This window comes from Anomaloglossus baeobatrachus, chromosome 1 (assembly GCF_048569485.1).
Source record: "Anomaloglossus baeobatrachus isolate aAnoBae1 chromosome 1, aAnoBae1.hap1, whole genome shotgun sequence".
Classification (NCBI taxonomy): domain Eukaryota; kingdom Metazoa; phylum Chordata; class Amphibia; order Anura; family Aromobatidae; genus Anomaloglossus; species Anomaloglossus baeobatrachus.
Genome location: NC_134353.1, coordinates 219326860 through 219343500, shown reverse-complemented (window position 1 = coordinate 219343500; position 16641 = coordinate 219326860). Strand labels below are relative to the sequence as shown.

Genomic DNA, 16641 nt, shown 5'->3' with positions numbered 1-16641 from the left:
GCTTCAAAAAACACCTGAAAATGGTTTGTAGAATCTTTCCTATCTTATTGTATTATAGAACCACTTTGTTGTCCTATGTAGAGTGTTTTGAGAATTTTTTTTCCCTCTTCAGGTTTTGAAAAATGCCTGGTGGAACGAAAAAAGTGCATACCCCCTCTTCAAAGCGAGTCCTGATAGAATAATGTCCAAACTGGGATCTGTCCAATCAAGAGGCAAAAAAAAAACTCTTCAAAAGCTGTTCAGAACCACTTCAGGAAGCTCATTGGGAAATAAAAATCTCCAAAAACTCCGGAAAAAGGTTGTCACTTGAAAACGGACATTTTTGATTGTCTAATCAATCAGCTATTATGACAATATAAACCACTGAACAGCTATAATATACAATATGATTACTCTTCCACAGGTAGAAATACTTGAGAGATTCCTTTGTCTGGCTAATGAGTGGAAAGGGGATGTCCAAAGAGCTGCTATAACAAGTGATAGATAATATTAGAGATTATTAAATCTGTTTGTCAAACTCAAGATGCCCAGCAAATTCCTTTCAGTTAAACTAATGGATAATAGGAGCTGAGAAGATTTGCGAACGCTCTCCAGCATATGTAAAGTTATTATGCTACCAAATAGCAAATGAGTAGTTTGTTTCAGATTTCTGGGAGACATTTGCTGGAAACGGCAGATATTTTAGACAGATTTATAGTACCAAAGTGTAAATGCACAAAAAATCAGAGGTATGTAAACGTCATATCTGATCTTCTATACCTCGGAGCTGTCACTGCTGCTGTGTCCAGTGGTTACAGTTTCACGGCTATTGCAATGACTATTGGAGGAAGTCTCTTTCTTCGAATGAGAGTGTTCTCTACGTTTTAGAAGCACAACAACGATAACTGTAGTGCAAACCAGGAGCAACAGAGCAGCCACCCCTCCGATGACTGGCACCAAACTGTTCTTTGTATCCTGTCCAGTAATTTCTAATACTGGTTTGTCATATAGTCCACTGCCTGGTAATGTATCCTTGCCAGACTCTCTTTTTGAAGCTCTTAGAGTAATGTGCTGGATGTTGGTTCCTCTGTTCTTATCCGCTCCAATGTCTTGAGTAAGTGTTATATCCTCTTTGTTTGCTCTTCGGCTTCTCTTCAGAAGCGACTGATCATTTCCAATAGCTGTGCTACTCAGCGTGTGTTGGTAATCCACACTACGCTTTCCAATGCCTCTGTTGGCATTTTCTCTGGATCGCACTGTATAGATTGTATGAATGAACCATTCACGTCCAGCGGCCACCTAGGTAAAAGAAATAAAAAACAAATTTTATTTCTTGAAAACATTTTTTTTTCGATGTTTTTAATTTTACATAAGTACTAATCATCCTGCTAGAACAAATATGGTTGTGTTTCTGGAGAGTATAAAATGGAGATATGTGAGAAAAACAGTGATCATAGAAATGAACATGAACTGTATGAAAAATGAACTATGATAGACTTTAAAGAGGATCAACCACCAGGATTTTGCAATATGAACTAAAGGCAGTGCCATACAGGCACTAGGATGCTGAATCCAGGCATACCTGTTGTAGAAATATTCAGTGCTTGGTTACAGAAGTATCTTGAATCAAAGTTGTGGAAATGCATCGCACTTTCATTGATGGGTGCAACGGAGGCAGGCCTTTGTCGCTCGGGTCTTCGCTGTAAAGTCCTCCTCCAGTGGAGGTTCGTGCATTTGCTGACGCCGGCGCCATTTTAATGAAGACATAAGTACTGTGTCAATGCGCACATGCCGCCAACAACAGCAATGGCGGCAAGCCAGGATTACGCCGGAGGAGGACTTTACAGTGAGGAGCGAACCCACAAAGGCCCGCACCTGTTGCACCTGTCAATCAAAGTGCAATGCATTTGTGCAACTTTGATGAAAGATATTTCTGCAACAGATATCGGATCTTTCTACAACAGGTATGCCTGAATTCAGCATTTTAGTGCCTGTATGGTACTGCATTTAGTTCATATTGCAAAATCCTGGTGGTTGGTCCTCTTTAAAGGTACAGTCCACTACCTGGCTTATGTTGATGCTCAGATAAAAGACCTAATTTACTTAACTCGCCACTTATCCATATTTCTCCTGTTGTCTCCTGCTATGGTCAACAGCAGAGGGCATCAGTTGATCTAATCAGCCAGTTTCGTTGGCCACTGATTTGCTACAGCAGTCACCTGACGCCCCACGCAGCCAGAAGAGGAAGCCAGGGTTGCATTTATGTACTAACAAATTAGTGTAGTAAGAAATACTTTGTATTATAATAACACAATTATAACCTGAAATTCACCTGGAAAAGGGCATCTGATGAGAGACTAAATCCATCCGATCCTGGCTGTTTCACAAGGGGCAGAGCTTCTGGACTGTCAGCTGCCAATTTAGCATCAAATGGAACATCTCCAAATATTTTCTCTTGGGTTTCTGGCTGAGCCTTATCCTATTATAGAAGAAATAAAGTAGAAATAATTCTTACAAAATTATCTTTAAATCATTGACTTATAATCCTTGTTTTATAATAATTGCTTTTTCAGAAAATAATTTATTTATTTTATTTATTATTGGGCAAGGTGAAATCACTCGGCGGTAACTATAATTCTAACGTACATGATCATTTCTTCACTAAAACTTACACCGTTTATTTTATGCAACTGTTAGGGCTCATTCAGAAGGTTATTTTTTTCACCTATGAAAAACTATTCTAGTTTCATCATTGTTTTTGTTCAAAGTTTCATCAGATTTTAATCTGAGTTTCATCCGAGTTTGGTCAGAGCAGGGGTCGTGAACCTATGGCTTGCGAGCCAGATGTGGCTCTTTTGATGGCTGCATCTGTCTCAGAGAAAAACTTTAATAAATAAAAATACCATATTTTCCAGTTTGTAAGACACACTTTTCTTACCCAAAAACTGGGCGAAAAATGGGGGTGCGTCTTACAAACCGCATATGGCTTATCGGGGCGGCAGTGGTGGTGCAGGGGCAGCAATGTTGCGGGTTCGTGGGGTGTCACGGTGGAGAGCCCACAGTAGCCGTCGGACTGCAGGATGCTTTCAATCTCCCGTAGTTGACGAGATCGACTTCAAGAAAATGGCCGTGGAGGCCAATTTCTTGAAGTCCATCGCATTGATCTGCACACACGCCGATCTCATCAACTATGAAAGATTCAAAGCAGCCCACCGGCAGATCAATTGCGCCTGCCGCCGTGACACCCCACAAGCCCATAGCAGTATTACCGACCCTCCGCACACTGAGCTTCTAGAGTCACGACACCCCCTCCTCCGTGCCTGCAGCATCGCCTACCCTGCTTCCTGGGACCTTCTGAGCCAGTCCACCACCGCCGCTTTTCCCCAGTGAGTATGGCTCTCATGGAATTACATTTTAAAATATGTGGCGTTCATGGCTCTCTCAGTCAAAAAGGTTCCCGACCCCTGGGTCAGACTTTCAACAGTTTTTAACCCCTTCACCCCAGGGGATTTCTGTTATTCGTTTTTTTGCTCCCCTTCTTCCAAGATCCAGAACTTTTTTATTTTTCCATCAATCTGGCCACATGAGAGCGCTAACTGACCTTTTTAATTAAACCATTTTTGAGCAGATGCGATGTTATAATCTCCTGTTATTGCATTGTAATGCGATGTTGCTGAGACCAAAAAAAATAAATATTTTGTCAAGAATTTTTTCCCGCTATGCTGTTTACCGATCAGATTAATTGATTTTATATTTTGATTTTGTGTTTCTGAACACACCGATACCAAATACGTGTGTATTTTTTATTTTTTTATTGTTTAATTTTCAATGGGGGCGAACTGGAGGTGATTTTAACTTTTATGGGGTTTTTTTTATATGTTTTAAAACTTTTTTAATTTTTTTTAATTTATTTTAATAGTTCTTCTAGGGGACTTTATAAATCCACTGTCTGATCACTTGTGCATTTCTGTTGATCAGCGCTGCACATCTCTGATCAGCAAAAATGCACTGTTCCTTTAAGAGTCCCCTCTCTGTTGCCTCTTACAGGAACTATGTCATGGTCGTGTCAGGGATCGTCACATGACCCCAAACTACTTACTGTGACATGATCAATGATGTACAGTACGTCACTGGTCGTGAAGGGGTTAATTAAAGGATTGGAAATAATGAAAAGTTATGCTACCTTTCCAATCTAGCAATTTATGAAAACTGGACAGCACTCGCATGGCATTGGAAAGCTGTTCAATATTTTCATTGTCCCATGCAATGCTGATTTTGCTTTGACACACAGATGAATATTGCAGATGTCTCCGTGGTTTTGTGTAGACTACTTGATCTGAAAAAATAGTCGAACATGAGAATAGTCCTATAGACCTGGGGTAAGCAATTAATTTTCCCATAACTGGTGTGGAGGGCTGAACCAATAGGCTGAAATGAATTCTCCTCAATATTAATATATTATCTATTACCCCCCCATACAGTCCCCCTATATACAGTATGAGCCCTCACATAACCATACTTTTGAAGAACAGAAAGAGGGATAAATTAGCGCCATGGCAAATTTTTACCACACCCATAGGCACACTCCAGCCACCCCCATTTGCCATTTCTTTCTACCCTGGCATGACGAGATTTCAGAACAGCAGTGGCAGTTAGGGACATTCAGCAGGCGCCCGAGTATCCAGGACATATACCGAAATCCGTCACTGTCCCCTGTATCCAGGACAGTTGGGGCAGATTAATTCATAGGACTCTGGTCCAGAGGTCAGTTGTACCTGGTGGTTGAATGACAGGCCGTGAATTTCTTACCTTGTGGTGGTTCAGCAAAAATTTTGTTTAGTAAGGACTGGAGCAACATCATCTGTGTGTTATGCTCATCTCTAGTTGGGACTTACAGATTCATTTTTTGTTCATTCATTCATTCATTCATTTATTCATAGTCGTATCAGCCAGAACTTTATCATCTTGATGTAAGCTGCAGTATATGAAAAGTGGCTTTTTTACGCCTGTCCATAGGAAACTAAGCAATAACAATCTTCTCTGGTTATTGAATTTTTTCTGCACTTTTTCTGTATTTTCCTCCTTATTTGAAATGTTTTTGGGTCATAGTGATAACAGCTTCAAGACGCCTCCGGTATGGAGAAACTAGTTGCATGCATTGCTCAGGTGTGATTTTTGTACCATCCTTCCACACAAATACTCGTCAAATCCTAAAGGTTCTGTAGGCTCCTTCTATGAACTCTGAGCATTAGATCCTTCCATACATTTTCTATTCATTCTGGCAGCTTTATTTTATGGAGAATTTCCTTAGCTGTGTGTTTGGGATCATTGTCTTATAGAAATGTCCAGCCTCATTTCATCTTCATCATCCTCGTAGATGGCAGCAGATTTTTATGTATGTCTCAGTACATTTGTCCATTCATGCTTCTTTCAATTATATGAAGTTTGCCAATGCAATATGTTGAGAAATAGTCCTACACCATGATGATCCAAACTTCACTGTTTTTATAGTGTTAAAGGCCTCCAAACATGGTGTGTATTATGGCATTCGAAGAGTTCAATTTTGGTCTCATCTCACCTTTAGAGATGAGCGGACTTGTGGAAGTTCGGTTTGGCGAGTTCATCTGGACTTTTGGTAAAGTTTGGTTTGGGACCTGGACTTGACCTGAACCCCAGTTGTAGTCACTAATTGGGCAATTCGGGTCTCTGTCCACATACAGCCAGGCATAAACAGAACACTTCTGAGGGGTGGTTTGTGCGGGGTTTTTCCAAAATTTTTTGCGGGTATAGACTACATACAATCACCCTGTTGTTACCCCCAATGTGAGCCGTTCAAACATTGCATGTGACTCACACTGCGTACCCGAGCACAGCGATGCTCGTGCGAGTGGAGTTTATACGTAAAGCACTCGAACTCCGAATCTGAACTCTGTTTTTTTTTTGTAAAGTGTGTGTTTCGTACGAACACCAAACGTCGGGTTCACTCATCTCTACTCACCAGGCTTTATTCTCCCAGTATTTCCCAGTTTTCTTTAAATGTTGTTGAGCAAATTTTAAATGTACTTGACCTTGCTTTTTGTTTAGCAATGGAGTCTTGTGTGGTGACTGTGCATACAGGCTATGGAGGGTGAGTACATTACTTATTGGTTCTTTGAAACAATTATACTCTTCTGATTCCAAGTCTCTGTAGCTCTCCACTGGTGACACTTGGCTCTTGGACAACTCTTCTGATAATTATTTTCTCTCTTCTGTCTAAAATTTTGCAAGCAGCACCTGGACGTGGCTGATTTATAGTGAAATGATGGTTCTTTCAATTTCAAGATTATGGCCCCAACAGTGCCCAATCCAAACTTCAGTAGTTTAGAAATTCTGTAAGCAATGCCATCAGTATGTTTTGCAGCAATAAGGTTAAACAGGTCTTGCAACAGCTCACTTATTTACCAATCATTAGATGTTTCTTGTGTGGCACCCTGGTAACGAGACACCTTTTTATATGCCATCAGTTGACATATAGTAGCTATTAGTTTTCAATAAGTGGTAGAATTGCTTTCTAATTACAGATATATTTCAGTTGGTGACATGACTTTTCATGGCTTTTTGCACCTCTTTTTCATCATATGTTCAATAAGTTTTCACTGTGTGATTTCTCATTAATACATATAACTGAATTTATGGACATAATTGGTTTGCTTTCTTTTCCTTTGTGGATTGAATGGGTTGTTACCAACGTCTGGTAAGAATATCATGTCAAAAGCACCTTTATTTAGTATTTACTTAAAAAAATGGTGATGTGTTCAATACTTATTTCACCAGCTTTAAATAAAATAAAAAAACACATAATCATCCGACTCCCATTCCACAGTGCTCTGCTTCAGTCTTCGCTGCACTGACTCCTCACAGTTGAAGTAATGTAGTAACATTATCGTGTCTGCTGCCTCAGTTGCACTTGCTGATTGGTGGAAGAAGGATCTGGCGGCTCCATCATCCACCAATATATTCGCCGCTATCTGCATCCTGAGGATGACATTGGGACACAGGCTGGGCTGTGGGGAATGGCACTGCATGGCCTACTATTTTCAGGCCTTCAACTTTTATGTTTGGATTGGAACAGCCAGTGGTCTCCACTTTGCCTAGGTCTGCTATAGACTATATTGAGAAAACAGTGTAATTCAGCTCACCAAAACAGGGGAAATTCTTAGAGGAGAATCCGGACAGTGCTCACTGGAAGAAGGAGGCTGAAGGCAATCAATAGAGGGTGGATCCTGGCACAAAAACGTCCGTTTCAGAAGTATAATATAAAACTTCACATTTATTGGAAAAATAAAAACAGCATAAAATACATTCCTCCGATCAATGCTTTTCAGACTCGGTCGTCCTTAGTCATGATCATCATGGGATACAACTGATAGCATTTATATACACATAGTCAAGGGAAATGACGACTTTTTGAACAAATTATGCAAACGAGAAAAAAAACCAAAAAAACCCACACAATCACATGAATTATTTCAAGAAAAAATGTAGGAGAGACTAGTACATTAATAAAAATACAATAAATCCGTCCTTTTATTTAGTCCTGAGGGGAAAGTTGTATTCCTTTGATAAATAAAGAAAGCTTCCTGATAATGAAGTAAACAAATTCTATCTCCACCTCTGTTGTTAGTAAAAACTTTTTTGAGAGCATGACCTTCAAGATGATTAGGATTGCCCTGAATGGATGTTTTTGTGCCGGAATCCACCCTCTATTGATAGATTATATTGAGTATTAGCATTATCACTGAAAAACATGGATAGCTCAAATGTGAATGAGCCTTTAGTCAGTTACACAAAGTGATCCTATTGACATAGTAACATGTAATTTGACTGATTGCATGTTATTACATTGCAATAACTTCAATAGGTGAGTGAATTAATTTAGATATCATCCAACATACCAGTATCTTAAACCTATACAGTAAGGTAGGAGAATCCGCAAGGCATCCATACTCCTTGTTGTCTGGATTGTATTTAGGCACATAACCATCAGCTCCAGTACACAAAAATACTTTCTCAATGCTACAGAAGAATGAGTCTCCAAGATTTTGTACAGGATCCACCATGACACGTCCATATATTGTGGACCCTTCAATGAAAGAAGAAAAATCCAAAATTCCTATTAACAGATGAAATGCTTAAATGTATTAATAATAAACCCAATAAAAATTAGATAAAATAATTAAATGGGTCTACTTTGTTTCCAGAGACAACACCATTCTTATCTATTACACCATGTGGTACTCACAATACAAGACATGATTAAAGGATCTCCGAACCAAGAAATGGATGTTTAACAAGAAACATAATTGTCCTCACAGGTAGTCAGCAGCATTTTCAGTTGGATCTTGAAACAATCAGTTACATCTTAGGGTATGTGCGCACGTTGCTTTTTACCTGCTTTTTTGCTGCTTTTTGTTCTGCGCTGTTTAATGCCAAAATGGATGTGTTCTTCTATTCAAGCAAAGTCTATGGGAATTTGGGTTTCTTGTTCACACTATGTTGTTCAAAATGCTGCCTTTTTGTGGCAGAACTTTGGTCAAAAACTCAGCTTTGCAGTGCAAAACCCAAATGGCAAAAACAATTAACATGTTGCTTCTTTGAAAAGCTGAGTTTTTGACCAAAGTTCTGCCTCAAAAAGGCAGCATTTTGAACAACATAGTGTGAACAAGAAACCCAAATTCCCATAGACTTTGCTTGAATAGAAGAACACATCCATTTTGGCATTAAACAGCGCAGAAGAAAAAGCAGCAAAAAAGCAGGTAAAAAGCAGGTAAAAAGCAACGTGCGCACATACCCTTAAGTTTGTGGCCTTCGCTTGAATACAGACACAATAAGCTGAATCCACATTAAGGCCTTGTGCGCACGCTGTGGTTTTTGCCGCGGTTTTTCTGCATGAATTGCTTCAGAAAATGTTCAGAACCTTTCTGCAGTCATTCCCCAGCAAAACCTATCGAAAAAAAATACTGTGCGCACACTGCGTTTTTTTTCTCCTACAGGTTTTGCTGCAGAATTGCTGCAGCAAAAAGAATGTGCATGTCACTTCTTTTCCGCAGGTACCTGCGTTTTTTGCCATAGATAATGGCAAACAACCTGCAGAAAATTCGCGTCAAACCGTGGTAAAACCGCATGCGGTTTTCGGGTGCGGCTTGCTGTGTTTTTTTTTACCGCAGGTGCAGTAATCTTTCAAAGGGTGCATAATTTTCTTAAGAAAATTCCATTTTCTAGTGCGTACAGGCCCTAAGGGTACGGATCCACTTGTGTTTTGCACGGGCGAATGCAATCTGATAAAACATCAGATTGCTCTCACTCTAGTGCAAAACTATAGGGCAGTGTCCATCTGCGATTGATTTCTCATGCCATAGTGGCATGCAGGATGAATCTCAGCATGCTGCATTTGGCAGCTAGTCTCAGCTTACGCACCCCCACACAAGTCAAACATCGCACTGCACTCACATGTAATCCGAGTGCAGTGAGATATACACAGGGACAGGCAGCAGAGGAGATGGGTAGAAAGTGCTCCCTCCCTCTTCTCCGCAGCTGTGATGCAATTGCAAGATAAGATCACAGTCGCATGACCCTCGGCTCACACTCACAGTGGAGGGTCATTAGGATATCGCTTCTGATGCTCTCGCATCGGAAGCTATGCACAAGTGGAACCGTACCCTCATACGTATGCTGTTCTTTTGAATATATTAGGAGAGGGAGAGAGGGCGACAGTGGACCTTCTTTGTTTTAATTCCTTAAAGGCACTTGTGTATGTGAGACATGTCAGATTCTCTCGTATGTACAGAATATATTTTTTCCCCTGAGCTACTATCACTAAAATCAACATTTAGAGATCAAATAATACACGGTGAGGCATACAATGTCAGTAGCTTTGGTACTGTTGTATTTAAATTAATAGCTTGCAAGATGAACGCCATATTTATCAAGAAGCATTGTTTCTGACACCTATGAAAGTTTTGTAAAAAGGGAACATTGCATTAAAGTTACATACATTGCAGGATATCTACAATAAACACCATTATTACACACAGTAACCATGCAGATTTAAATGATAGGAAAAAATAAGTGCATGGAACGTCTTTTTCAGGCAGATTCTGCTTACAACCTGACTAGAAAAGCACTGTAAAATTGCTGCAAAAAGTGAACATAAGGCACAGCATTATAGAAACAACATTGCTGTGAACAGTCAGTCTTTTGTTATTTAATAGTTTCAGGGTTCAAAAACTATAAAGGGGTTAATAGGAATTCATTCCGCAAGTGGAAGCTGCTCGTAAGTTATGGTTTAAAATGTAGAAAGATTTCAGAAAATAAAACAATGTAATATTTAGGAGAGCAGCATGAATAAAATAACAGCAAAAACTGGTGACTTTTGACCTGGTGACCTATCCTCTTTAAGGCCTAAAACACACTTCCGCATAAAAAACGTACATGTGACACGGTCCGTTTTTCGGGTCCGTGTTCCGTTTTTATGGGTGTTTCTCCGGTACGTTTGTCATCCGTGTGATGGCATATGCTATCCGTGTGTGCGTGTAAAATGTCCGTGTGTGCATGTAAAATGTCCGTGTATGTGTACGTGGAATGTCCGTGTGGAATGTCCATGTGTGTGATGTAAAATGTCGTTGATACATGTCGGCTGACAGCAGACAGAGTTGCGCGATGAGAATGAACTCGGGGGAACTTCACCCGACTTCATTGTCATACCGCGGCTCTGTCTGTGTCGCGTACTGATTAGCGGTCACCCGTGAAGGACTCACCGGTGACCGCTAATCCCCTGAGTGACTGAATTGAGCAGCGCGATTAGTGCTGCTGTCACTCATGTTACCCGCGGCTAGCTGGATCCTCCCCCCGAGACTGCAACTCACCTGTGACTTCATCGCTGTCACTCGGGCGACTTGCTGTCACAGGTAGAGGATCCACTGGTGGCCGCGAGTAACCTGAGTGACAGCTCAGCTGATCGCGCTACTCACCTCAGTTGCTGCATGGAGGTGACAGGAGCGGCGGTGTTCTTCTGCAGCTCCTGTCACCTTCATGTAGCTGAGCTGGAAGCGACGCGGGGCCTCCGTGGATTACGCCAGACATGGATGGGTATTTGAGGCATAATAAATTGGTGAACGAGGGTATTTGTTATTGTTTATTATTTCAAATAAAGGATTTTTTCACAATGTGTGTTTATTTACTTTAACTTGACGGTTAATCATTGGGGGTGTCTCATAGATGCCTGCAATGATTAATCTTGGACTTATTGGCAGCTATGGGCTGCCAATAACTCCTTATTACCCCAATTGCCAACGCACCAGGGCAAATCGGGAAGAGCCGAGTAGAGTCCCAGAACTGTCGCATCTATTGTATGCGGCAATTCTGGGCGGCTGCTGGCTGATATTGTTAGGCTGGGGGGCTCCCCATAACGTGGGGCTCCCCATCCCGAGAATACCAGCCTTCAGCCGTATGGCTTTATCTTGGCTGGAATAAAAATTGGGGGGACCGCATGCCGTTTTTTTTAATTAATTATTTATTTCACTGCACAGTATAGACCCGCCCACCGGCTGCTGTGATTGGGTTAAGTGAGACAGCTGTCACTCAGCGTGTGGGCGTGTCTCACTGCAACCAATCATAGGCACCTGTGGGCGGGGGAAGAAGGGAATAGTAGATTGATTAATGAGCGGCCGGCATTTTCAAATGAATTGAAGCCGCGTATTTTCGGCACAGCTGTTCCTTGCCGCGCTGGTGATCGGGGATTGGTAAGTATGAGCCGGGGGAAGAAAAAGACCAAGCGCCAATGTAAGTATGACTGAGAACAGCAGAAAAAAAGGTAAGTAGACTGACTTTAATAAAAAAGAAAAAAAAAAATAGATCGCTTGTTTAAAAACGCACACGGACGATACGTGCTGAACACGGACATACTCCATGTGCGGTCCGTGCAGGCACGGACCCATAGACTATAGCGGGTCCGTGCCTGCGTGCTGCCAGCCAAAAACGGACATGTCCGTGTAGAAAACCGCACACACGTACTTACGACACGGACACACGTTCCGTGTGATTTTACGTGTGTGTGCCATCTACCATAGAGTAATATTGGTCTCCGTGTCTCCGGTACGTGCAAAAACGTAACAAACACGTACCGGAGGCACGGATGTGTGTTGCAGGCCTAAGTGATGTATAGACTGGTACTGTCTTCTCACCTTCAGAAAATGCAACATCTGTTCCTTCACCAAATCCCATTGAGCCATCTGATAGCCACAGTTCTTTCTTCGACAGTAAAAACATTAGAGTATTCAGACTGAACTCTGTTGATACCGGATCACTGACCTGCAATATACCAGTATTTGATGTATAAGTGTGTTTCCATCTCTAAACAATCCCATGCACGCAAGCCTTTCTATACTATTTAGGCTGAGCACTGACTCTTACCTGCTGAAACCTGATATCGATGTCAAATGTGATAGGCTCCCGAGGGCTGCAAATAGCAGGTACAGTATATTCTTGGTTGGGAGATGCACTACAGGGAATAAGCTTAACAGTGTATGTTCCCGAGTAGTCACGTACCTAAAAAATGGGTTAGAGACCAAAATTTAAAAATATAAAACATGAAAAATAAGGTATAGATATCACCCTGCCAAACAACTTCTAACGATATGCATGCTACAATATATGTTGCCCAAATACAGTGCCACATATTGGCCAAATACCATACAGTCAAGCCTGCTTTACACCTTTCAATTTTGCATACAATATCGTATGCGATGTGATCCGCCCCCATCGTATGTGCGGCATGTTAAATTTTTTGACCGTGCCGCACAATCGATTAAAAGCTGTCACACGTACTTACCCGTCCATACGACCTCGCTGTGGGCGGCGAACATCCACTTCCTGAAGTGGGAGGGACGTTCGGCGTCACAGCGACGTCACGTGGCAGCCGGCCAATAGAAGCAGAGGGGCGGAGATGAGCGGGACGTAAACATCCCGCCCACCTCCTTCCTTCCGCATTGTCGGCGGGAGCCGCGGACGCAGGTAAGCTGTCGTTCAATGTTCCCGGGGTGTCACACACTGTGATGTGTGCTGCCTCGGGAACATTGCACAACCGCATGTTCAATCTTTGAGAAATGAACGACGTGCATGCGATGAACGGATTTTCGTTCAATCGCAATTGCACGGAGGTTTTACACGCTACAATCATACTTACGATGCCGGATGTGCGTCACTTACGACGTGACCCCGCCGACACATTGTAAGATTTATTGTAGCGTGTAAAGCGCCCTTTAGATAAATAAGAAGGCTATACAGTGCCAAATAACCACCATAGGGTAAATGGAGTAAATACCATCCTACAATGCTGAAATGGAGCCACAGTGTCCTAATCACTGCTCCATACATAAAGTGATCTAGTGGTATCAACGTTGTTCCATCTCCTGCAGTGTAATATAATATTACACAGGTCACACCTAAGCCTGACCCTGAATGCTTGCCTCTATGCTTTGTATTTCAAAACCATTATTTTGTATCCTTTATGTAATTTGTGGACCAAAGGTGGTTATAGCAGATAATGTCAATTTTCTGAGGTAAAAAAAAGAACACAGTAACATAATTTTTATTTTAGTGGGATTTAAAAAAGTTGGGTTGGAGAGAGAGAGCTTCATGTTATTATCTGGGTAAACTACGGTGACATCGAATATATAAAGCTGAGTGTGTGTGCATGTGTGTGCATGTGTGTGCATGTGTGTATGTGTTCATGTATAAAAAATTGGTTAAAAGAACTGAAGTCCTCAGTGGTTGATACCTTTTAATGGCTAACTGAAAAGATGGTAATAATAGCAAGCTTTCGAGACTACTCAGGTCTTCATGTATAAAGAAATCCACACCATTGCATTTACAATCAAAAAAATTTGCACAGCCACCTCATTTGACTCAGGGAATGTGAAAGACTATGTTTTGAGGGGAAATTTGAACCCAGCACTTTACAGTTATTCACCCCCCAAAAAACGCTTACCGTATTTTTCGCTTTATAAGACGCACCTGATTAGAAGACACACCCACAAATTTGGTGAAGGAAAAGAGATTTTTTTTTTAATGTTAAATAGGGTCCATCTTATAATGCCAGTGTCCCTCTAACAAATCATATAGGGTATATGTCCCTCATAGCCCCCCATCCTAAAATTAGCCCCCTTAATCTGGATATGGCCCCCTTATATTGAATATAGCCCCCTTATGATGGCACACGTTCACCTGTGCTGCCTATGGTCCCCTATGGATCGCACACGTTCCCTGTGCTGCCTATGGCCCCCTATGAGAAAACTCTGCATGTGAACATAGCCTTAATAAGAAAATAAAAAAACTACTGTAATGCAGCCTTCACAACTCCATCAGACTCCGTAACTTGAAACTCCTGGTCCGCAATGCAACATCTGTAACAGCACACTACTACCATGGCCCTATCATAATAAATAATAATAATAATCACTGAGCAGGACAACCCACTGGAATATTCATATGAAAACCAGGAATTTCAAGGAATAAAATGCAAGGTTAACTATCTTTTCCCACAAAAATATCTATCAATCTGATCATCTCCTCTTGCTCTATATCATCCCGCCTTCACTTCAGATACCATTTTCAACACGACGGATTCCCAGTTTGATCAGTAGGCTTAGTATTTTTTGTCACAGTACTTACAGCAAAGTCTGAAACAAAATTCCACTGCTGCACAGGCTGCCGGAAGCTGGGCTCACTGCGAAGAAGGTTCAAGGTAAAGGTGAGCTCAGGATGGTCAGTAGACATGACCATAGGTGTTAGAGATGTTCCTGAAGAGGGGTAAGGAACAGTGACAAATAAAATTAGAATTGTATAAACACGAATGTAAATAGTTATTGACATGTTAAGAAAAAGTGGTTCCTCTTTCTTTTCATCAGGCATTCCTTACAAGAAGATTTAGACCTTACCTGGATGAGACATAACTAACTGCCCCCGGAAGCGAATTTCAGTCTTAAAGTTCACCACTAGACGACCTTCCTCATTAATGCGCATGCTGGTTGGATAGAGAGATCCTGAAATAAAAAGTACTTTTTACTTTACATGTCAAATGCTTCATATAGTTATCATCATAGATGTAAAAGTCTACAGTATGTTCATATTTGCTTAACCCCTTCACGACCGGCCGATTTTTCGCTTTCCGTTTTTTTTTCGCCATTCTTTTATTGAGAGACGTAACTTTTTTATTTTTCAGTCAATATGGTCATGTGAGGGCTCATTTTTTGCGGAACGAGCTGCACTTTTAAATGAAACCATCAGTTTTACCATATAGTGTACTGGAAAACGGCAAAAAATTCCAAATGCAGAAAAATTGCAAAAAAAGTGCGATAGCACTATGGTTTTTGAGATATTTTATTCACTGTGTTCACTATATGATAAAACTGATGTGTGGGTGTGATGCCTCAGGTCAGTGCGGGTTCGTAGACACCAAACATGTATAGGTTTACTTTTATATAAGGGGTTAAAAAAAAAATCGGAATTTTGTCCAAAAAAAGTGGCGCACGTTTTACGCCATATTCCGTGACCCATAGCGTTCTCATTTTTCGGGATCTATGGCTCAGTGACGGCTTATTTTTTGCGTCTCGAGCTGACGTTTTTAATGGAACCATTTTTGCGCAGATGCTACGTTTTGATCGCCTCTTATTGCATTTTGCGCAAAAGTTGTGGCGACAAAAAAACGTCATTTTGGCGTTTGGAATTTTTTTGACGCTACGCCGTATACTGACCAGATTAATTGATTTTATATTTTGATAGATCGGGCGTTTCTGAACGCGGCGATACCAAAAGTGTGTATATTTTTTTTTAACCCTTTAATTTTCAATGGTGCGAATGGGGGGTGATTTGAACTTTTTTGTTTTTTTTTAATTTTTTAAAACTTTTTTTTTAACTTTTTTTTTTTATTTTACTACCCCCCTAGGGGGCTATTGCGATCAGCATTCCGATCGCTCTGCAGTATCTGCTGATCACAGCTACAAGGCTGTAAACAGCAGATACGCTCTCTTTCTCTTTAGCTGTGCCGCTGGCACAGCGAAAGTGAAAGCAAGTCAGGTGTAGTACAGGAGTCATCACATGACCCTGTGCTACCATGACAACTATCGGAAGTCACGTGATCGCGTCACGTGACTTCCGGTATCGGGCGGTAAGTAACACTTTACCGCGATCGCGCTTATAATGGCGCTGTCACATATTGACAGCGCCATTTAAGGGGTTAATCGGCACGAGCAGATAACGATTCTGCTCGTGCCTAGCAGGCACACATCTCAGCTGTGAAAATCAGCTGAGATGTGCGCCGATCGCGGCATGCTGCCGGGCAGTAACATTGTCATTTAGGACGTAATTTTACTGCCCGTGGTCGTTAAGGGGTTAAGAAATGCAAATGGAAAGATAAGCAAATTTCTCAAGTGTTCTCTAACCAGTTTCTGTAAGTCCTATATCTAGCTCAGTGCTCTGCAAAAAATATAGAAATCCATCAGAGCTCCTGGTTCTGAAAGCTTATTCTATTCTCTCAGTGTTAGAGATAGCACCAGGGAAGTGTTTGAATAGATATTTTTCACAGCAAGGAGAGAGAAGAAAGTATATGAAGGTGGGGAGAGAAAA

At 41.3% G+C, this 16641-nt stretch overlaps 1 protein-coding gene across 1 annotated transcript in view; it reads right to left on the bottom strand.

Moving 5' to 3' along the window:
* Window positions 1-753: 753 nt before the first annotated feature.
* FREM3 (FRAS1 related extracellular matrix 3) overlaps window positions 754-16641 on the bottom strand; it is a 146600-nt gene continuing 130712 nt past the window's right edge. The window contains exons 18-24 of the mRNA XM_075335800.1: window positions 14955-15059; window positions 14689-14816; window positions 12430-12564; window positions 12201-12327; window positions 7914-8101; window positions 2312-2458; window positions 754-1278 (exon numbers count right to left, since the gene is read on the bottom strand). Of these exons, the coding sequence (XP_075191915.1) occupies window positions 754-1278; window positions 2312-2458; window positions 7914-8101; window positions 12201-12327; window positions 12430-12564; window positions 14689-14816; window positions 14955-15059 (1355 nt within the window). The remainder of the gene's footprint in view (window positions 1279-2311; window positions 2459-7913; window positions 8102-12200; window positions 12328-12429; window positions 12565-14688; window positions 14817-14954; window positions 15060-16641) is intronic.